Raw genomic sequence first — 22,667 nt, 5'->3', positions numbered from 1 at the left:
TCCTATGAGCGCCAACCACAGGATGGCGCTCACAGCAATCTGGCATCAACAACCATAGAGGTCTTCAGGAGACCTCTGGTTGTCATGCTGATGGACCGCTGACCCCCAATCACGTCAGTGTGCGCATTTCCGGCCCAATGGCCGGAAGGGCTTGTGAAATGCCACAGTCAGCGTTTGACAGCGGCATTTAACTAGTTAATAGGTGCGTACAGATCGCGATTCCGCCCGCGCCTATTGCAGGCACATGTCAGCTGTTCAAAACAGCTGACATGTCCTGGCTGTGATGTGGGCTCACCGCCGGAGCCCACATCAAAGCGGGGATACTGCCATCGGACATACTATTCTGTCGGAGGTCAGTAGGGGATTAAAGAGAGGAATCCTCCAACGTCTGCAATCGCAAGTTATCAAAAGACCTTTTTCAACATCTCTCCAGACCTTAATCAAACAAGAAGAGTATCTTTCCTTCTCTGGGCACATAGATTGCAACACAGACAATTTTACAAAAACTGCATGAAACCCCCCCCCCCCCCCAAAAAAAAAAAAAAAAAAAAAATGAGAGGCACTGGCAGCAGTAGAGGTGCGGATATTGAGAGTCAACGCAGCCAGAGAAAGAAAATCCAACCAGTCCTCTTCAATAGATGAAACAAAACATCTTTAATATTGTTCTAAATCTTGGCTCATTGTCTCCATATGACCATTAGTCTCAAGATGATAATCTGAAGAGAATAAAGACTTAATTCCTAAGCTGGAGCAAAAACTATACCAAACGCCAACCATAAACCGAACCCTCTACCAGAAATAATGTTTTTACAAATGACCATGTAACTACATGATTTGAATGAAACAATGGAACTGAACACTTAGCTGTAGGCAATTTTAGTAGAGGAACCAAGTGACCCATCTTGCTGAAATAGTCCACCACCTATACGTGTCCAAGGCTTTGACGGAACCTCCAAAACCTAATACAAAGTGAGCAAATACCCTGCAGTAAACAAACAGCAATAGTGCATGGAGACATCACAAGGTACTTAGTGAACACATCTCTGATAAAAATATATATAGCATTATATAGCTTAGGTTTATAGCTTTATAAATCATACATAACCCGATGAACGATCACTATATCGGTTGTGGCCACAAGGGATCACACGTCACCTGCTGAACGGTCAGTATATCGGGTGGTGGCCACGAAGGAGTATAAGCCCTCTAACGTTCTGTCTTATGTTCCATACTAATGATAGGTCAGTGCCAGGAACTGGGCATGCTCCATGCTTTTTATGACACTCCCAACATAATAGTTCCAGAATGACGTGTCACTTCTCTGGAAATGTGCAGGTAAGAGATGAAAGATACCAGTGACTGGAGTTCTGTGCTGTGAAAACTTTATTATTAGCAGCAATGGACAAGCCCGACGTGCTATAGGTACACGCCTTGCCCAGGAACCACTGGAAGTCTTGCATAGAAAAGCCTCCACATGTCAGACATGAAGAGCAGAACGAGACATTGTCCTTTTCCAGTTTGCACATTGCTGGGCTCAGAAGCGCTTCATCTGCCGCCTTTCCTGCCGTCGCTGTCGTTTTTCATTCTGTTCTTGTGGAGCGGCTGAGGATGAATCTGCTGAGAACCAAGGGCCAAGAACATTTACCCAAAGCAAATACAGAGCACGTCCAGGAGCCTGCGGAAGGAAGGAAAGGAAGTCAATGGTCACCAATGCCACTGCCACCACTGGCAGCCATACTGCCCATCACACATAGTAATACATCTACTATATAATTGTCTAAGGGGTACTTCCGTCTTTCTGTCTGTCTGTCACAGATATTCATTGGTCGCGGCCTCTGTCTGTCACGGAAATCCAACTCGCTGATTGGTCGTGGCTGTTTTGCCACGACCAATCAGCGACAGGCACAGTTCGGTGCCAAAATGGCCGCTCCTTCCTCCCCGCAGTCAGTGCCCGCTCCATAATCCCCTCCAGTCAGCGCTCACACAGGGTTAATGGCAGCGCTAACGGACCGCGTTATGCAGAGGTGTAACGCACCCCATTAACGCTGCTATTAACCCTGTGTGACCAAATTTTTACTATTGATGCTGCTTATGCAGCATCAATAGTAAAAAGATCTAATGTTAAAAATAATAAAAAAAATAAAAAATCATTATATACTCACCTTCCGCCGCCTTTCCCGCTCCTCGCGACGCTCCGGTGACCGCTCCATGCAAGTGGCAGGTTCTGGTGCCAAGAATGGAATGCGAGAAGGACCTGCCATGACGTCACGGTCATGTGACCGCGACGTCATCACAGGTCCTGCGCTCATACCAACCCTGGGACTGGAAGCTGCCGCGTGCACCGCACACAGGGCCAGGACTTCAACGGGACTTCGGAAGGTGAGTATATGTTTATTTTTTTATTTTAAGTCTGTATACTACGTGGCTCTGTGCTGCATACTCCGTCGCTGTGCAATATACTACGTGGCTGTGCAATATACTACATGGCTGGGCAATATACTACGTGGCTGGGCAATATACTACGTGGCTGGGCAATATACTACGTGGCTGGGCAATATACTACGTGACTGGGCAATATACTACGTGACTGGGCAATATACTACGTGACTGGGCAATATACTACGTGACTGGGCAATATACTACGTGGCTGGCCAATATACTACGTGGCTGGCCAATATACTACGTGGCTGGGCAATATACTACGTGGACATGCATATTCTAGAATACCCGATGTGTTAGAATCAGGCCACCATCTAGTTGTACATAAATCTGGTGCTAATAATCCTCTGCGGTATAACACAAGACATGGACACGCACTTATGTGCACTTTCTTTGAGTAGCAGGATTGAACGTGTTTCTGCGCTTTCTGGAATACGACACAATAAGTGGTATGATAATACTGTAGGTTTATTGTCAAGGCGTCCACCGACTCCTTCTTCAGGACCACCATATATAAACAACAACGTAATACAGGTGTACATGGGATAATAATAATAATAATAATAATAATAATAAATACAGAAAAAAATAGAACAGGCGCCAAGACCTGAAGAGTTTGAAAACAAAGAATTATTCGGCTGGTGATTTTACTGCAGTAAACTAGTGGTTTTTAATGGCGATGTCAGTGACTTGCTGAAAGTGACCCTAGAGATTTAATAATGGGGCAGCTAACAAATATATATAAATTAGTTAGTACATAAAAATCCTTAGTGTAAAAAAGGAAGGGGGATAAAAAAAATAGATAACTAAAAATATGTTGTGGCACAGTCCCCCCTTTTCTGCTCCCCAGCACTGGGATCGTACCTCCTGAAGCACATCACTGTAAATCACACTATATGGATATCCACGTTATTATAACTAGTGATGAGCGAATTTGTTTGAAAAACGATGGCCAAACATAAAATCGTAAAGAATATGGCACATTCGGATTTGTGATCGGAAACACAAGGAAAGTTTTCTAAAAATCGGAAATATTTGGTAAAAAGTGCGGGAAAATATTTGAGTTGCTACTAAAGTATTGAGAACACTTTGGCTAGGATAACGGTGGTGTATCCTGAGCGCTTGGCTCGCGTTTGATGAGGGGAGGGGGTTTTCTGAGCTCAGAGGCGCGGCGTTCTTGGAAATGCTTTTTTTTTCTAACTTTATTTGTCCAGATTGCCGCTAGCCAGTCAGGGCGCAGGAAACATCCACAATGTCCTGACACAACGGCTTGGTGTCATTGGCTGCGAAAACTATATGTCTCTCTCCATATAAATAGAGGACATCTTGTTTTAGAACCATTTTGACACTAACAACAGCCAGAGAGGCTGCTCCTGACACCGGCACTGTTAGCAGCTAGATTTTAGCTAGTTAGCTAGGCAGTTGTTTATTACGCAGTTAGTTTAGAAAGGTAGTGTCCTGTGTAGCTGTGAAATCGACCTTGCAGCAGATTTTTTTTTTTGCCATTACTGAGGTCCACAAACAAAGCCAGCAGGGCACCTGCCCTACAAGTATGTTGTGCACTGCTGCTATTGTGCAGTTGGCGTGAACACAGAAGCAAGCAGCTGAGTAGGTCTTCTGAGGTGGAGGAGGAGGAAGATATGGAGGTTACGTTGCAAACACGTAGCGATGCAGCCACGATGAGCAATGCATCCTCAGCCACAACTGTGGCTGAGGCAGCAGCGTCCGTGGGTCTGCAGCTCACAGTGGCGGCAAGGGTTGCCTAGACTGGGCCTTTTTTGACACAGCAAAGGATGAGACAAAATCACGTAATTTGCCAACTTTGCAAAAAAAAAAAAAATTGAATAGAGGGGAAAAAGTGCAATAATTTGACTACTACATGTATAAACCTTGACATGAGCTATCAACATGCTTTACTCTGGGAATCCCACTGCGCTAAAATGCGGACCTCAACAACCATCAGCCACTCAATCAATCGCAACTGCTGCTTCTTCCTCCTTCTTGGTTAAAGTGCAAAGTTTTGTGACGCACGTCTCCGACCGCAAAACCTTGTAAGCAGACATGCGTGCTGTAACAGACATGAAGCTGTAATGGAAGAGGACACATGCCTGCTGTTTTTGACCAATCTGGGAGAACAAGCACACCACAACTTTTTCAATCAAACATAACATCACCGCCTGCACCTCTCTCACAGCCCAGCAGTTTGTCCGGTTCACCGTATTCCACCCTCTCACAGCACTGCAGCCAGCCCACGGTCCCGCAGTTGTGGTCACGTAAAAGATTGTTTCATCCTACACATGACAGAGCTAAGAGGTTGAACTACACCATCTCCAATCTGATGGCCACGGAAATGCTGCCTTTCCGCCTGGTAGATACAGACGGTTTCCGAAATCTGATGGCCATTGCTGTCTCCCAGTACCAGTTGCCCAGTCGCCATTATTTTTCTAAGAAAGCTATGCTTGCGCTACAATAGCATTTCGCAGACATCACCCGTACCTTGACCCATTGTTCACGTCCTCAACCTGGTGGTACAACGTTTTCTCCACCACTATCCTGGCCTGGGTGAGCTGTTTCAGAAGGCACAGAAGCAGTGTGCTCACTTCTGCCATTTGCACCCCTCAGGTCATCGACTTGCATCGATACATAGGCCTTTGTCCATGACAGTTAACAGGTTGATATGTGATGTGCCGACATGGTGGAATTCCACTTTGCACATGTTGCATCGACTGTGGCAGCAGCAACGAGCCCTGACGCAGTATGTCATGTCGTATAGCCTTGGCCAATGCAGTACGGAGGTGGCGAATATCACGTTTACAGAATGGGCACAGATTAAGGACCTCTGCACCCTTCTACACAGTTTTGAAATGGCTACTAAGATGGTTAGCGCTGACGACTCCATTACCAGCATCACTATTCCGGTCATCCATATGCTGGAGCAGACTTTGAATAGCCTGCAGGAGGAGATGGTGGTCCCAGAAGAAGAGAAAGCAGAGAAGAATGCGAAAGGGATAACATTGTCTCTAAATTTAAGACTGTCGTCACTCAGGGGGATGCCAAGGGATGGTGGATTATTGCGATCGAGGGGGGCTGGTGATAACAGACAAACTGTTAGTGAAGGTGCAAGATCCGAGGAACAAACTGAGGGGGAAGAGGTGATGGGCGAGCAACTTTCAGAAGATGAAGAGGATAATCATCCCTCTCTGTTGTTCGTGGTTGGCGAGAGGGGACAGAAAACACAAGCATCAGTGTTACCCAGCCACCAACACAGCATGGGCTTGGACCTCATGGTACAGCCCGACATATGAGTGCCTTCTTGCTGCACTATCTGCAACAAGATCTCCGTATAGTTATGATTAGGAATACTGCTGACTACTGGGCTGCCACAGTTAGATCCACATTATAAAATAAAATTTCGCCTGATGCTTCCTGCCCTTGAAAGGGACCAGCGAATGCTGGAGTATCAAAACATGCTTTTACACAACCATAAGAGAGCTTTTCTCTAAGACAGCAGTGAAGCACACAGTTCAAATCGAAGCTCTAGACTTCCAACTCCCGTCACCTCAATTTGTCAATGCCACATTAGCAGCAGCAATGGTGGAAATGGAAGAAAATTTCTGTGAGTCCTTTGACACTTTTTTTTGACCAACTCATCCACCAGCACAACAGAGTCCAAGTCTTACAAGTAGTGAACGAATGGAGAGGATGGTGCAGGAGTATCTAGAACTGAATATCCATACCATCAGGGAGGGTTTGGACCCTTTCACCTTTTGGTCTTCCAAAATGGATGAGTGGCCTGAGTTCGCCTCACATGCCTTGGAGGTTTTATCGTGCCCAGCAGACAGCATTCTCTCAGAATGTGTCTTCAGCACTGCTGGTGGTGTCCTTACGGATAAGCACAGCCGGCTGTCCCCTGAAAGTGCAGACCGCCTAACTTTCATCAAGATGAACAAGTCAGGGATCTCCAAGGACTTTTGCACCCCAATATCAGACCCTACAGACTAGGTGATGTAGAAGTTTTTATGTGCTGCACTTGATCTTGCGTAATTGCAGTCTGTTATATCTTTAGTGTGGCTTCTGTGCCTGCTGCTGTTAACAAATTTGTGGAAATGTGAACACTCCTGGTTGGGTATCCATCTGCTGGGTTAACTGCAGTGGAAGACCTGTTGGTCCCTATTCTATTTCTACTTTGGTGAAATTGATGCCATTTTGTTGGTGTCTGCCATTAATTGCTTGAAATGTGAACATTCCTGGTTGGGTCTCTCCATCTGCTGGGTTGGCTGTCATGGAAAAGATGTCGATCCCCATTATACTTTTCCTATCGCCACGACAGCACCCCTACGAGAGAGGGGATCCGCCCTCCATCCGGACAGGAACCTACAGGATTTAAAGGGGCGGTCCCCCTCACCACTCCAGTTTGGGTTCCTGTCCGGACGGCGGGAGCCTACAGGATGAACCTTACCCGGGTCCGCCATGCCTCTGTGCGGTATCCGTTTGAGAACGGCAGAATCGGGGGCCCGGAAGCAGCGTCGGGGGTGTCCTGCGTGCAGACCCCCCTTCGTCTGGCCATGCGGAGGCATCCCAGGAGTCGGGCAGTGCCGTCCTGGTCCGCTGTTGGGCGCGGGTTCAGCGTTCTCACCGGCGCCGGTGAACCCGGAAGTAGTTCTTACACTTCCGGGGTAAGCTGGAGGAGGAGCGCTGCAGCGTTTTGAAAAGAGCGGCGGCTGTGGAAGGAAGCGTGCAGCAATGTCCTCAGTAGGGGACGCCGAGCACCCTCAGGGAGAGGGACCGGAGCAGCGCAGCAAGAGCGGTAGCCGCTCAAGAAGCAGCAGCAGCGTGGTACGGGGGCAGCAGCGTGTGAGCGCCCCAGCGTCACAGGTGGATCGTTCTCCTCCAAAACCGGTATTCACAGATTCAGCCTTATGGTGAGTGTTAACAATGCTCCTGGTGCTGATATGGTCCGTTATTTTGTGCTTTGTTTTTGGAGGAAAAAGTCATCTAAATCTAAGCACAAGCAATGTGCGTTATGCATGACCCCAATGCCTGACAGTTATACTAAAAGGCTTTGCCAGGCGTGCATCTGTCAGACCTTAGAAGAGGAAGCTCCCCTTCGATCTTCAGACCTTAGAGAGGTCATCAGGGAAGATATAAACTATTCCCTTAGAAGCAGCCGCCATAGAAGGTCGAGCAGGGACATATCTCCAGGATCTAGTCCATCCCTGCAAGAAGGTGAATGTTCCCGCTCCTTATCACCATCCTCCTCAGAGGAAGAAGGAAGGCCATGTTTTTCGGTTGATAACATGGATATGTTAGTGAAAGGAGTCCGAGCAACCATGGGGGTTGCAGAGAACAGGGAACCAAAATCTGCACAAGACTTAATGTTTGCGGGCTTGTGCCAGAAGAGTCGTAAGACATTCCCGGTAGTGGATACAGTTAAGACCCTTATAAAACGGGAATGGGATAAACAGGACAAAGGTCAGATAGGAAAACGGACATGTTTTTGAAGAAGGTGTGGGAGTCGTCTGCTGGTGCCTTCAAACCGGCAATCTCCAGTACTTGTACGGCTAGATCTGTCATGGTTTGGGTAACCCAGCTGGAAGAACAGCTGAAATCCAAAGTGTCCAGAGACAAAATGCTGAACTCCCTATCGCAAATACGGGAAGGGGTGGCGTATTTAGCGGATGCATCTGTGGATTCTTTAAAATTAGCAGCCAGATCAGCAGGTCTTTCAAAGGCTGCTCGACGAGCCCTATGGCTTAAGACCTGGAATGGAGACGCCCAGGCGAGAGCTAAACTGTGTACAATTCCGTGTAGGGGTGAGTACCTGTTTGGCCCGGTATTGGATGACATCCTAGCTAAACCTGAGGATAGGAAAAAGGGGTTTCCTAAAGTATTTAATCCTACTTTTAGGAATACCTTCAGGAGACGCTTCCAATACCGAAGACCTTATCAGAACCGAGACTGGGAATCAACAGACCCGAAGAAGAAAGGTTCGGACTTTAATGCCTCATCATCTTCATCAAGAAGAAGAAGAAATTACCGTTAATAGTGACCTCCCAGTAGGGGGCAGGTTAAAACACTACTATGCTCAGTGGGCCAAAATATCATCGAGCAATTGGGTTTTGGGCATAATTAAATCGGGGTTAAAATTAGAATTTCGGGGAAAACCTTCAAATTTTTATATCTTGACTACCCCTGATTCCTTAGACCAACAAAAGGCCCTTGAAAAAGAGGTTCAGATGTTAAGACGGAAAACAGTTATAGTAGAGGTTCCAAAACAACAACAGGGGAAAGGGTTCTATTCCCCTTTATTTTTAATCCCCAAACCTGATGGATCCTTTCGAACCATCATAAATTTACGGAAATTGAACAAGCATCTACAATATCATGCTTTTAAGATGGAATCTATTAAAACGGCGACTAAACTTCTTTTTCCCAGATGTTATATGACAGTCCTGGATTTAAAGGATGCGTATTACCATCTGCCCATTCACCAGGATCATCAACAATTCCTCAGAATGGCGTTGCGCTTAAACGACCAGGTCAGACACTTTCAGTTTACTGCAATGCCATTTGGTCTATCTATGGCACCGAGAGTGTTTACTAAGGTCATTGCGGAAGTAATGGCCTATGTCAGAGAACACGATACGTTAGTTATACCCTACTTGGATGACTTCCTGGTAGTGGGGAATTCGTTTTTTCAGTGTAGGAATCACCTAAATCATGTAATATCTTCCTTACAGGACTTGGGTTGGCTAGTCAATTTGGAAAAGTCAAGATTGGAACCATCATCGACTCAGACCTTCCTAGGTATTCTGCTAAATTCGGAAGAGCAACTATGTTTCCTTCCGGAAGAGAAAAAGCAGAAGATTGTGCACAAAGTCAGTACTGTAACAAAAAGGCCAGATCTGACTTTGAGAGACGCTATGTCTCTTCTGGGATCCTTGACATCGTGCATACCGGCCGTCCAGTGGGCTCAGTTCCACACTCGAGTGTTGCAGGCCCAGGTCTTGGTTGCAGAGAAGAGTCTTCAAGGACAATTAGGCAAAAGACTCAGGCGATCCACTGCCACTCTAGACAGTCTGAGATGGTGGCTAGACATGGGACATTTAGGAAAAGGAGTAAGCTGGAATATAGTACCAGACAACACGGTCACAACCGATGCCAGTCCGATAGGATGGGGAGCTCACATAGGAGATGCTTGGACTCAGGGACAATGGTCTCTTTTAGAGGCTCAAGAGTCCTCGAATTGGAAAGAGCTTACGGCAGTCAAAAAGGCCCTACTCAGGTTGCTACCATCTCTGCAGGATTCACATGTAAGAGTCCAGTCAGACAACACAACAGTAGTGGCGTATCTCAACCATCAAGGGGGTACAAGATCAAGATCCCTAATGAACACCGCCACAGACATACTCAACATAGCCGAAGCTCATTTTCGCTCTCTGTCGGCCGTTCACATTCGGGGAGAGCTCCACACAGAAGCAGATTACCTCAGCCGTCATTCTCTAAGTCAAGGAGAATGGGTTCTAAGTCGACGGGTGTTCAAACAGATAGTAGATCTATGGGGGTTGCCCGTTATAGACCTATTTGCAACGAGAGAGAACAGACAGACCAGGAAGTTTGCTTCGCTTCGGGTGGCGGACAAACCCTGTTTAATAGACTCCCTTCAGATTCACTGGGATTTCCCTCTGGCATATGCATTTCCCCCAATGTGTCTGATCCCTATAGTCCTCAGAAAGATCAGGGAGGAGAGGGCGAGAGTGATCTTGATTGCCCCCTTCTGGCCCAGGAGGGCATGGTTCTCGTTACTCAGGACAATGTCTGTGACCGACCCCTGGGTATTGCCAGTCAGTCCGGAGCTTCTTTCTCAGGGTCCATTCCGTTACCCCAGTGTGGAATCCCTGCATCTGACGGCGTGGAATTTGAGAGGGAGTTATTAAGGAGAAGAGGGTTTTCAGAGGCTCTCATTTCTACTCTGTTAAACAGCCGGAAAGAAGTTACTACTGTCAAGGTGAAAATATACTTTCTTATATACTTTTTTGTACTTTATATATCTTATACTGTGAAACAATAAGTTTTTCCTATCTGCTAGCTAATGCACATGTAATTGTATCTAAAGATGGCTGCCAGTGTTCATTCTTCACCTCAGTTTAGAATTTGAAGGGTTAAGTATATTTCTCCTGAAAAGATAACTCTGGAATGTGAAGAAAGAAGTAACCAGCGGGAGACGTTCTGACCAATCAGAGAGAGAGACTGAGCACTGGACGTATGCTGCTGAAACCCCGCCTAATGCACGCCTTTCCCTAACACTCAATATAGTATTGTGTATTTTAGAATAAAGCCAGTTGCTGTGACGGTTACACACGTGTGTGGATCCACGAGCATGCACTAAGATTGAACCAGCTACCTGTCTGACTCATTCTTACCCGGTACCACATGCTTATAGTTTAATTTGGAATGACTGGTGAAGGAAGGGTATTTGTCGTTACGACCCCGACAATTGGCAGCCCAACGGGGGGCGTGGCCAGCGATCCGAGACCCCCTGGACCCATGCCTGGATGTCTGTGGATGATACCCGTAGTGGCTGACCTCGAGGACTGATCACCCTCCGCACACGGTAAGTGGCGATCAAATACACTGTATGTGTCACACTTGCTAGTGTCTCAGCCGTTATTGGTTTGTCTGTGGTCTCTTTGGGTCTGGGGAGTGACCGGTCGAGTGGTGAGATCGAACGTGATCCTGTGCCACGCTCTGAACCAGCAACTGAGAGACGTCGCATTCTGTGCGTCCTCTGTACACCACACCTCCTCCACCGGTCATTGTACTCCGTTCAACCACCCTACCCGTGACTATTGTCTAGTAGTGAAGTGGAGTGATAAATTGAGCCAGTTGTAGATTGTGGGGCAGCTTAGAGATAGGGATAGGAGACGCAGCCTCTGTGATATTGTACTAACAGGTAATTAAGACGTCCCGAGTGGGGGACCACCACAATTTTGAGTACAAACAGGTAATTAAGACGCCCTGTACAGAGCCACCAGAAATAGGTAATTAAGACGTCCCGGAACGGGACCACCAGAAACAGGTAATTAAGACGCTCCGTACGGGACCACCAGAATTTTTGTGGAGGGCTCTCACTAGGAGACCGCCTCCCAACGGTTTGGGATATCGTGGCAGGATAGTCTGTTAATCACTGGTGTTCAGGTTAGGGACAGATAATGTTGAGCGCGAGGCTCTTCTTTTTCTAATACGTTGAGCGAGATTCCGTATTGTAGAATATCAGTGTTGAAGATCGCTGCCAGTGGTTTTACTGCAGAAAACCATAGTATCCTGGGAGCCAAGCTGCGTATCTTAAAGCAAAGGAAGTCCGTGCCCCACAAGTTAGATGAGGATGCTGTGGAAGTCAAGACAATGGTCACGGGAGGGCAAGAGACAGTCAAGAAGCTTATCTGCGAGTTGCGCGAGGCTTAAAGAACAAAGGATGAAAATAGGTTGATGGAGAGGAAGGATCAGATAATGTAGAGCCCGTGTTTGGTTTTAAAATGCCTGTGAACTGTGATCTTACAGATTGTAAAATGGCCGCCGTGCCACTGATGATGAAAATGTAGTCCCAGCCACCGCCCTGTAATGGCGGCGGAAAGAGCTTTCCAGAAGCGTAGGGGTGTCCTGTTTGTGTTGTGCAGAATCCAACCTGGGTGGAAACCTGCCGTGTGTGTGCGTACGGACCGTCCTTGGGGCTCCGCCCAGACCACGGAGGATCATAGGAAAGTTTTGTAGAAATTAAGTCTGAAAACTGCTGCAATTTGTTACTTTGTAGAAGATACGGAACTTTTATCAGTGCTGTGTAGGGGAGGGGCGGAGCGGACCGCTGCGAGATTTCTTTGTCAGTTCTCTTTTCTCCTGATCTGCGCTACGTGCTGGAGGAAGGGGGGTATAGAGTTGGGCTCTTGCTCTCCCTTCAGCGCTGAAGAATGCAGTGATTTTTCTTATCTACGTGTTACTAGATGGGAGGGGGTGAGTGAGTCCCTGCGCGATCTGCTTGAAATTTTTCCCTTCGGTGCTGGCTACAGAAGGGGGGGGGGGCTCCCTGCTGGATAATATGGTCCCTCCCCAGGAAATTAAGCCTCTACTCCCGACTGTAAACCCTGTGCCCCTTACAGTCAAGGCAGCAATATATACTGGATTGCCGAGAAGTTCTATGGGCGTCTTATGGTAGTGTTTAAAGATCTGGGATTCCCATTGTAATAAAAAGCCCATTCATACCTTTTTGTAGTAGACCCGATATTGAGATTTCCACTAAAGAGTTTTCAAAAGAATTTAGCTCAGCAGGAAAGACAAGGGTTAAATCACTAGCCGTAGTGATTCTTGCTCGCTCACTGGCCACCACCGCTGCAGCTGCGAGATCAGTGTTTCTTATCTCCATGTAAGACTCCAATTTCTACCCCCTCCTTTGTACACGTGAGTCCAGCTTCACACTCCAATACGCCTTTAACCCTGTATAGGAATCTAACTCCCTCCCAGCTTCCTTATGTCAATTTTCAGACCAAGAGCTTGTTTTAATCGATGTAGATGGCAGACCCCCCCAGCCCGGAAAGGCCCCTACATCTCCTCTTCCCGTGAAACCTTCACACTTACAAGGCTAGATTTTCCAGGAATCTGAAGTTTGGTTCCCTGTCATTCACGTTACTACATCACACCTCAGGGCTCCCAGGTTCTTTGCTCAGTAGGGTATGGCGACATAAATACCCACCAGATAGGAGCCATAGTGAACCCAGCTAACTCTACCCTGTCACATAGAGGTGGTTTGGCCCAACAGATAGCTAAAAAGGGAAGCCCAGTCATAGCCCAAGAGTGTCAGGCCTACCTTGCCACTTATGGCCCCTTGCATCCAGGAGACGCTATGTCCACCCAAAGAGGGAATTTGCCCTGTGATATAGTGTTACACATTGCAGGCCCTATATATGATTACAAGACACCCGAGCACTGCCGTACAGTATTGCAGACTGCCTTGCAGACAGAGCTCACCTATGCAGGACATGCTACAGGTGTGCTGATTCAGCTTCATGGAGACAAATAGAGACCTGTTGCTTATTACAGCGGCCGCCTGGATACGGTGGCAAGAGGAAGCCGCTTCTGTGTTCGGGCCGTGTTGTCTGTCCAGCTGTTGCTACACAAGTCTTCAGAGATTGTTTTGGATCACCCACTGATGGTCCACACCCCACACGATGTATATAGTATCCTTAACCAAGTACAATCTAGCCACATATGTCCATGGCTGGACAGCTGCGACTTCGGTGTGCTATTCTCATGCCTACTAATGTGACTTTGAAAAGGTGCACTGTTCTGAACCCCGCTACTTTTCTCCTAGTTCCCCTGGATCCAAAGGGGGGAGGAGTAGGTGACATGAGCAAGGACACTCTTTTTCTTTCTAAAATGGATCCAGAGGAACAAGATTAGGTTTCCAAACCCCATGATTGTCTAGAATTAATGTTTCAGGAAACGGCTGGTCTCTAGTGTGCCCATTCTAATGCTGATTTTGAGCTTTTTGTAGATGGATCCCGTCACCAAGATGACCAAGGACGCTTCTGTACCAGATATGCTGTGGTCTCAGAACATGAGGTAATCAAGGCAGAGTCAATGCCAGCTCATATGTCTGCACAAGAAACAGAGCAAACTAGCAGAAGGTAAGACTGTAAATATCTACACTGATTCCAGGTATGCTTTTGGCATTGCACACGATTATGGGCCTATCTGGAGAGCCAGGGCTTTCCTGACAGCAAATGGCCACTCCTTTAGACATGCTGAGGCAGTCCAGCAACTTATGAATGCACTACAGCTTCCCACCCAAGCAGGCATCATAAAGGTAAAGGCACATACCAAAGGCACTGATGGACGGACAAAGGGTAACGCACTGGCAGACCAGGCTGCCAAGAAAGCAGCAAGCACTCCTGTAGCCTCTCAAGTACATCACCTAGACACCCCACCATCTCCACTTGTGTTGAAAGACATCTTAGCCCGGTTACAAGAACAGGCAAGTAAGGAGGAGAAAAATAGGTGGCAAAAGATAGGGGCTTGCTCTGATACCGTCACTGGACTATGGGGGAGGGGTGAAAAGGTCTGCCTGCCACAGGTACTGTACCCAATGATGGCACAGGTTCTGCACGGGAATGTGCACCACTCGAAGACGGCCATGTGTGACACCCTACAGAAACAATGGATTGCCCCCGGGTTTTCCACCTGCGCAAAAAGGCAGGTACAGAGCTGCATGATATGTGCCACACATAATCAGGGTAGGACAGTGAAAACTCCATCCAAACACACTCCCCGGCCCCTTTAACCAATTCCAGAGACTGCAGATTGATTAAATTCAGTTACCTAGGGTAGGGACGTATGAGAATGTGTTGGTCTGCATTGATTTATTTTCAGGTTGGCCAGAAGCCTACCCAGTTGCCAAAGCTACGGCTAAGACAATGGCGAAGAAACTGATGGCTGAGATCATATGCAGGTATGGAGTTCCTGAAGTCATTGAAAGCGATCGGAGTTCCCATTTTACTGGAGAGATCATGTCAGAGGTAATGGCAGCACTGGGGGTAAGTCAAGCATTGCATACTCCATCCGTAGAGCAGTGGAAAAGTGGAGAGACTAAATGGAACTCTTAAGCTTAAAATCCAGAAGGCAATGACAGAGACTGATAAACCATGGACAGAATGCCTCCCTCTAGCTTTGTTTTCAGTAAGATATACCCCAAACAGGAAGACAGGACTGTCACCGTATGAGATTCTGTTTGGCAGGAGCCCCAATCTTGAATGTTTCTTTCCACAACAGTTGCAGCTCAAGTACCAGGACTTGACTAGCTATGTGCAGGCCTTACATGGACACCTTGCCAAAGTGCATTTAACCGTTTTCAGTTCTTTTCCAGACCCAGACAAGGTTCCTGGACACCATCCCTTTGTGCCAGGAGACCTGGTGTATGTGAAAAAGTTTGTGCGCAGAGATTGTCTCCAGACGGGATTTGGGGGACCCCACACAGTGATCCTGGTCACCCCCACTGCAGTAAAACGTGAAGGAAAGAGCATCTGGATCCACGCCTCACACTGTAAAAGAGACCGAACCAGTGTTTAGTCACAGTAGTGACTGAAAGGAAATGTTGCTGTTGTTTTTGATCCTGGAACTGAGGGCTATCCTCGCCCCTACTTCTTCGGCCCCTATTGCAAAAATAAGAATTCTGGTCCCACTATTCTCTGGGTAAATCTGACAGCCCCGGTGAATATCTGGCGATTTGATTTCTGTGATGTAGTCAAGTACCTCGAGACTGAACGGGTGGTAGAGGGGGTCATCCAGTTTTATATGTGTGCTACCAGAAATTACAACAATAACTGTTATTATTGGTCAGATGCTGCCTGGAATACAGGGGATGATTGGGGATATAAACCTAGCGAAGCCATGTTCCCAAGGATGGGACGGGTAGGAGTCTTCGTGAGAGAATGCATCTAACAGCCCTTCTGCAACCACTTAGGGGCTGTAAATGGGGTAAAAGTTGTCACCCCCTCCTCCTGAATCTTGAAAACCCCCAATCTGCTGATCTGCAGACGTTCGTATTAGGAAGGCATTATAATTATGTATTTAGTGCTGGACCCTATGCGTATTTAGGCCATATACAGCTCCAGGATATTAGCTCTAGACCAACCAAGGCCCCTGTTACCAGTACACCTAAAACAGGCCCAGGTGAGCGTTTGCAAAATGTAGTTAATGAAGTGATCCCCATTCCAGGTCTCAGTTGGCAAGAGGTTTTCTCCATAGACGCACAAACAGCCCCAAGGAAAAACCTGTGGTTAGAATGGGTGAGATACAATGTAAGAGTTCAGAATATCTCTGTAGGATGTGTTGCTTGTGCTGCTGCGAATACACACCTATACACACATGCACTGCTTTTTCCTGATGACAACACCACTGCCTGTGTCATGAATTTGTTGAAAGGTCTGAAGCCCACTGATTGCCCAGATTATGTCCCACTAATTCATGAGAGACCCAAACTAAAAGTCCCAGGAGAAGTAATCGTATTAGCTGACAATTACACCTGCTATAATTCCCATAACACCACAGGTACACCAGTAGGGATCTTTGAGACAGGTTTCTGCGAGGAGAACAGCACTCTAGATACTGATTTGCTAATTAAACATACACATTATATGTACGACATTTATTGGTTATGTGGGGATGGTAAGCTCCGTCCTAGGTTGCCTAATGCCTGGATAGGCCAATGCACCCTTGTTAAACTAGCCATGCAGTTCAAGATTTTACCTTGGGATCCAAAGATACCTGATGAACCTACCAGAAAGAGGAGAAGTCTCGATCAGCTCCATATGAGTTATGAAGAAGATCCACTAGTATATATTGATGCCATTGGAGTGCCAAGGGGGGTGCCTGACCAGTTTAAAGCCCAGAACCAGATCTATGCTGGCTTTGCTTCTATAATCCCACAGGTGCAGATTAATAAAAATGTTGAATGGATCAATTACATATATTACAGTGAACAAAGGTTTGTCAATTATAGCTGTGATGCCTTCCAGGGTATAGTTGAGGATTTGGGCCCTAACACTTGTATGACCCGTGCTGCAACCCGACCTAAGAGAATTACACTGAATCCAGTCCAGACAAGATCACATGCAGTGATATAAGAAGCTGACACAGGATTGTGGTTGGTGGATAGTGGAGACATTAACTTTTGGGAGTAGGCTGACAGTAATCCTTTTGGGAAGGAGCTGTAGACCAGCATGTCATGTCACTCCCCACCACCAGAGAACCAACCACATCAGGTAGGGTAAGACAGATACAGGAGTATTATCCCTGGAGGCCCTCTGACTAGCTAGCTACGCAAAAGCAATTGGCTGACCCTGAGAACCAACCTTTCTCATTTTTCAGATAATGACAATATGATAGATGTATAAGTGCACCTGGGCAGGCCTAGGTAGTTAGTGAGCACAAAAACAGGTGACGTGCTAGGACGCAAATTTAGACTTTTTACAGATGTGACAAAGGAGAGAGTGTAGAGCTATACTTTGGACGGTTACAGCTGAAATTTAAAGACATGGAGTACAGTCCCATAAACCAACTTGATGTTAGAGTATTGGTGAATACATTCATTGACAGTATGACCAAAGACTTACGAGACGAAATATAGACAGCCAGACCTGAATGGCGAAATGTAGATCCGAAAGACCTGAAGGTTTCTAAAGAAGTTGAACAAATTAGGACAATAAGACGACGTGTCATGTATGCTGGAGTAGACACATCTTTCTTCTCCAGTTGGTTAGGTGAGATCAAGGGATTCCTTCAATAAGTTTGTTTAGTACTAATTGCCCTCCTTATAATTGGATCGATAATTTTCTGTTGTGTTATTCCCTTGTATAAAAAGGTTATTGCCAAAGCAACTCCGACTGGCGCCTTCCTCAATCAAGAAGTAGACCCACCAGAGTACGATGGTACTGATCCAAGGGAGATCCCTAAGTATATTCCCCTCAAGAGAGTAGACAAAATTCCCCTTCTCAGATGATGCTAAGAGATTTAGTTTAGGGACAGTGGGAGAACTCCATGTGAGGTTAGTGAAGGGTTCAGCTGCCTGGAGGCCTCTCGCTAGGGGAGAGTTTCTGAGGTGTCTGGATGAAGAAATCCACCTCCCCTTTTCCCATCACATGGACAGTCTCGAAGGATCTTTCTTTAAGGGAAAAAAAAAAAAAAAAACTTAGTGTTTAGGGGGGATTGTCAAGGTGAAAATATACTTTCTTATATACTTTTTTGTACTTTATATATCTTATACTGTGAAACAATAAGTTTTTCCTATCTGCTAGCTAATGCACATGTAATTGTATCTAAAGATGGCTGCCAGTGTTCATTCTTCACCTCAGTTTAGAATTTGAAGGGTTAAGTATATTTCTCCTGAAAAGATAACTCTGGAATGTGAAGAAAGAAGTAACCAGCAGGAGACGTTCTGACCAATCAGAGAGAGAGACTGAGCACTGGACGTATGCTGCTGAAACCCCGCCTAATGCACGCCTTTCCCTAACACTCAATATAGTATTGTGTATTTTAGAATAAAGCCAGTTGCTGTGACGGTTACACACATGTGTGTGGATCCACGAGCATGCACTAAGATTGAACCAGCTACCTGTCTGACTCATTCTTACCCGGTACCACATGCTTATAGTTTAATTTGGAATGACTGGTGAAGGAAGGGTATTTGTCGTTACGACCCCGACACTACTAAGATCTATGCTAAGACTTGGAAAAAGTTCCTTGCCTTCTACCAACACCCCTTTTCAGGCAAGGTTCCAATTCTGGCTATTCTGGAATTCTTACAGAAAGGCCGAGAATTGGGCTTGGCAGTAAATACCCTTAGAGTCCAAATTTCGGCCTTGGGGGCATTATATAACAGTGATGTGGCAGGGAACAGATGGGTGTCTAGATTTATTAAGGCCACTGAACGTACTAATCCAGTATATGTGCCCAATCTGCCACCATGGGACTTAAGTTTGGTTTTAGATGCCTTAACCGAACCCCCCTTTGAGCCAATAGATTCGGTCTCAATTAAATATTTAACTTTAACCCCTTCCCGACCCATGACGCCTATGCGGCGTCATGGAATGATCGCATCCCTGCAGATCGGGTGAAAGGGTTAATTCCTATTTTACCCGATCTGCAGGGAGAGGGGGAGTTGTACTTCAGCCTAGGGGGGGTGGCTTTGCCCCCACGTGGCTACGATCGCTCTGATTGGCTGTTGAAAGTGCAACAGCCAATCAGAGCAATTTGCAATATTTCACCTATGAAAATGGTGAAATATTGCAATCCAGCCATGGCCGATGCTGCAATAGCATCTGCCATGGCTGGAAATCATGTACTGGCCCCCCCCACCGCCCCCGATCTCCTCCCCAGTCCTCCGTTCTCTCCGGTACCCCCCTCCGTCCCCCTGTTCGCTCCCCCGTGCTCCTGTCCGCTCCCCCGTGCTCCTGTCCGCTCCCCCCGTCCTCCGATCCCCCCCCCCTGTGCTCCGATCCACCCCCCCACCACCCCCTCATACTTACCGATCCTCCCGGTGTCCGGCCGTGTCCTCGCTGGGCCCCGCCATCTTGGAAAATGGCGGGCGCATGCTCAGTACGCCCGCCGAATCTGCAGGCTGGCAGATTCGTTACAGGTACATTTTGATCGCTGTGGTAGGTTCTACCACAGCGATCAAAATAAAAAAATAATAAATAAACCCCCCCCTTTATCACCCCCATAGGTAGGGACAATAATAAAATAAAGAAAATATTTTTTTTTCTTTTACCACTAGGGTTAGGGTTAGAACTAGGGGTAGGGTTAGGCGTATCGGCCGCGGATCCGCAGCGGATCGGCCGCGGATCCGCAGCGGATCGGCCGCGGATCCGCAGCGGATCGGCCGCGGATCCGCAGCGGATCGGCCGCGGATCCGCAGTGGATCCGCAGCGGATTGGCCGCGGATCTGCAGCGGATTGGCCGCGGATCTGCAGCGGATTGGCCGCGGATCCGCAGCGGATCGGCAGCGGATCCGCAGCAGATTGGCCGCGGATCTGCAGCGGATTGGCCGCGGATCGGCAGCGGATCCGCAGCGGATTGGCGGCGGATCTGCAGCGGATTGGCAGCGGATTGGCCGCGGATCCGCAGCGGATTGGCCGCGGATCTGCAGCGGATTGGCAGCGGATTGGCCGTGGATCCGCAGCGGATTGGTAGCGGATTGGCCGCGGATCCGCAGCGGATTGGCCGCTGCGAATTCGAAGCAGTTTTCCATCAGGTTTACAGTACCATGTACACCTAAGGAAAACCAAATCTGCTGTGCCCATGGTGCGGAAAATTCCGTGCAGAAACGCTGCATTGTATTTTCCGCAGCATGTCAATTCTTTGTGCGGATTCCGCAGCGGTTTACACCTGTTCCTCAATAGGAATCCGCAGGTGAAATCCGCACAAAAAAACACTGGAAATCTGCTGTAAATCCGCAGGCAAAACGCAGTGCCTTTTACCTGCAGATTTTTCAAAAATCGTGCGGAAAAATCTCACACGAATCCGCAACGTGGGCACATACCCTTAGGGTTAGGGTTGGAATTAGGGCTAGGGTTGGAAATAGGGTTAAGAATAGGCTTGTGGTTAGGGTTACGGATAGGGTTAGGGGTGTGTTGGGGTTACAGTTGTGGTTAGGGTTGGGATTAGGGTTACGGTTGGGATTAGGGTTAGGATTAGGGTTGGAATTAGGGTTACGGTTGTGTTGCGGTTAGGGTTGTGGTTAGGGGTGTGTTGGGGTTAGGGTTGTGATTAGGGTTATGGCTACAGTTGGGATTAGGATTAGGGGTGTGTTGGGGTTAGTGTTGAAGTTAGAATTGAGGGGTTTCCACTGTTTTAGGCACATCAGGGGTCTCCAAACGCAACATGGCGCCACCATTGATTCCAGCCAATCTTGCGTTCAAAAAGTCAAATGGTGCTCCCGCCCTTCCAAGCCCCGACGTGCGCCCAAACAGTGGTTTACCCCCACATTTGGGGTACCAGCGTACTCAGGACAAACTGGGCAACAACTGTTGGGGTCCAATTTCTCCTGTTACCCTTGCAAAAATAAAAAATTACTTGCTAAAACATAATTTTTGAGGAAAGAACAATTATTTTTTATTTTCACGGCTCTGCGTTATAAACTTCTGTGAAGCACTTGGGGGTTGAAAGTGCTCACCACACATCTAGATAAGTTCCTTCGGGGGTCTAGTTTCCAAAATGGGGTCACTTGTGGGGTGTTTCTACTGTTTAGGCACATCAGGGGCTCTGCAAATGCAATGTGACGCCCGCAGACCATTCCATCAAAGTCTGCATTTCAAATGTCACTACTTCCCTTCCGAGCCCTGACGTGTGCCCAAACAGTGGTTTACCCCCACATATGGGGTATCAGCGTACTCACAACAAACTGGGCAACAAATATTGGTGTCCAAATTCTCCTGTTACCCTTGTGAAAATAAAAAATTGCTTGCTAAAACATCTTTTTTGAGGAAAGAAAAATGATTTTTTATTTTCATGGCTCTGCGTTGTAAACTTCTGTGAAGCACTTGGGGGTTGAACGTGCTCACCACACATCTAGATAAGTTCCTTGGGGGGTCTAGTTTCCAAAATGGGGTCACTTGTGGGGGGTTTCTACTGTTTAGGCATATCAGGGGCTCTGCAAACGTAACATGATGCCCGCAGACCATTCCATCAAAGTCTGCATTCCAAAACGTCACTACTTCCTTTCCGAGCCCCGGCATGTACCCAAACAGTGGTTTACCCCCACATATGGGGTATCAGCGTACTCAGGAGAAACTGGACAACAACTTTTGGGGTCCAATTTCTCCTGTTACTCTTGCAAAAATAAAAAATTCTGGGCTAAAAAAATATTTTTGAGGAAAGGAAACATTTATTATTTTCACGGCTCTGCGTTATAAACTTCTGTGAAGCACTTGGGGGTTCAAAGTGCTCACCACACATCTAGATAAGTTCCCTTGGGGGTCTAGTTTCCAAAATGGAGTCAATTGTGGGGAGTTCCTACTGTTTAGGCACATCAGGGGCTCTGCAAACGCAACCTGACGCCCGCAGAGCATTCCATCAAAGTCTGCATTTCAAAACGTCACTACTTCCCTTCCGAACCCCGACGTGTGCCAAAACAGTGGTTTACCCCCACATATGGGGTATCATCGTACTCAGGAGAAACTGGAAAACAACTTTTGGGGTCCAATTTCTCCTATTACCCTTGGGAAAATAAAAAATTGTGGGCTAAAAAATCATTTTTGAGAAAAGAAAAATTATTTTTTATTTTCATGGCTCTGCGTTATAAACTTCTGTGAAGCACTTGGGGGTTCAAAGTGCTCACCACACATCTAGATTAGTTCCTTGGGAGGTCTAGTTTCCAAAATGGGGCCACTTGTGCGGGAGCTCCAATGTTTAGGCACACAGGGGCTCTCCAAACGCGACATGGTGTCCGCTAATGATTGGAGCTAATTTTCCATTCAAAAAGCCAAATGGCGTGCCTTCCCTTCCGAGCCCTGCCGTGCGCCCAAACAGTGGTTTACCCCCACATATGGGGTATCATCGTACTCAGGACAAACTGGACAACAACATTTGGGGTCCAATTTCTCCTATTACCCTTGGGAAAATAAAAAATTCTGGGCTAAAAATCATTTTTGAGGAAAGAAAAATTATTTTTTTTATTTTCACGG

At 47.0% G+C, this 22,667-nt stretch overlaps 1 protein-coding gene across 1 annotated transcript in view; it reads right to left on the bottom strand.

Moving 5' to 3' along the window:
* Positions 1-635: 635 nt before the first annotated feature.
* TMEM208 (transmembrane protein 208) overlaps positions 636-22,667 on the bottom strand; it is a 110,360-nt gene continuing 88,328 nt past the window's right edge. The window contains exon 6 of the mRNA XM_077289042.1: positions 636-1,675. Within this exon, the coding sequence (XP_077145157.1) occupies positions 1,535-1,675 (141 nt within the window). The 3' untranslated portion in view covers positions 636-1,534. The remainder of the gene's footprint in view (positions 1,676-22,667) is intronic.

This window comes from Ranitomeya variabilis, chromosome 2, assembly GCF_051348905.1.
Source record: "Ranitomeya variabilis isolate aRanVar5 chromosome 2, aRanVar5.hap1, whole genome shotgun sequence".
In the NCBI taxonomy this organism is placed as follows: domain Eukaryota; kingdom Metazoa; phylum Chordata; class Amphibia; order Anura; family Dendrobatidae; genus Ranitomeya; species Ranitomeya variabilis.
The sequence above is the reverse complement of the archived record's forward strand: the minus strand, read 5'-3'. Positions and strand labels throughout refer to the sequence as shown.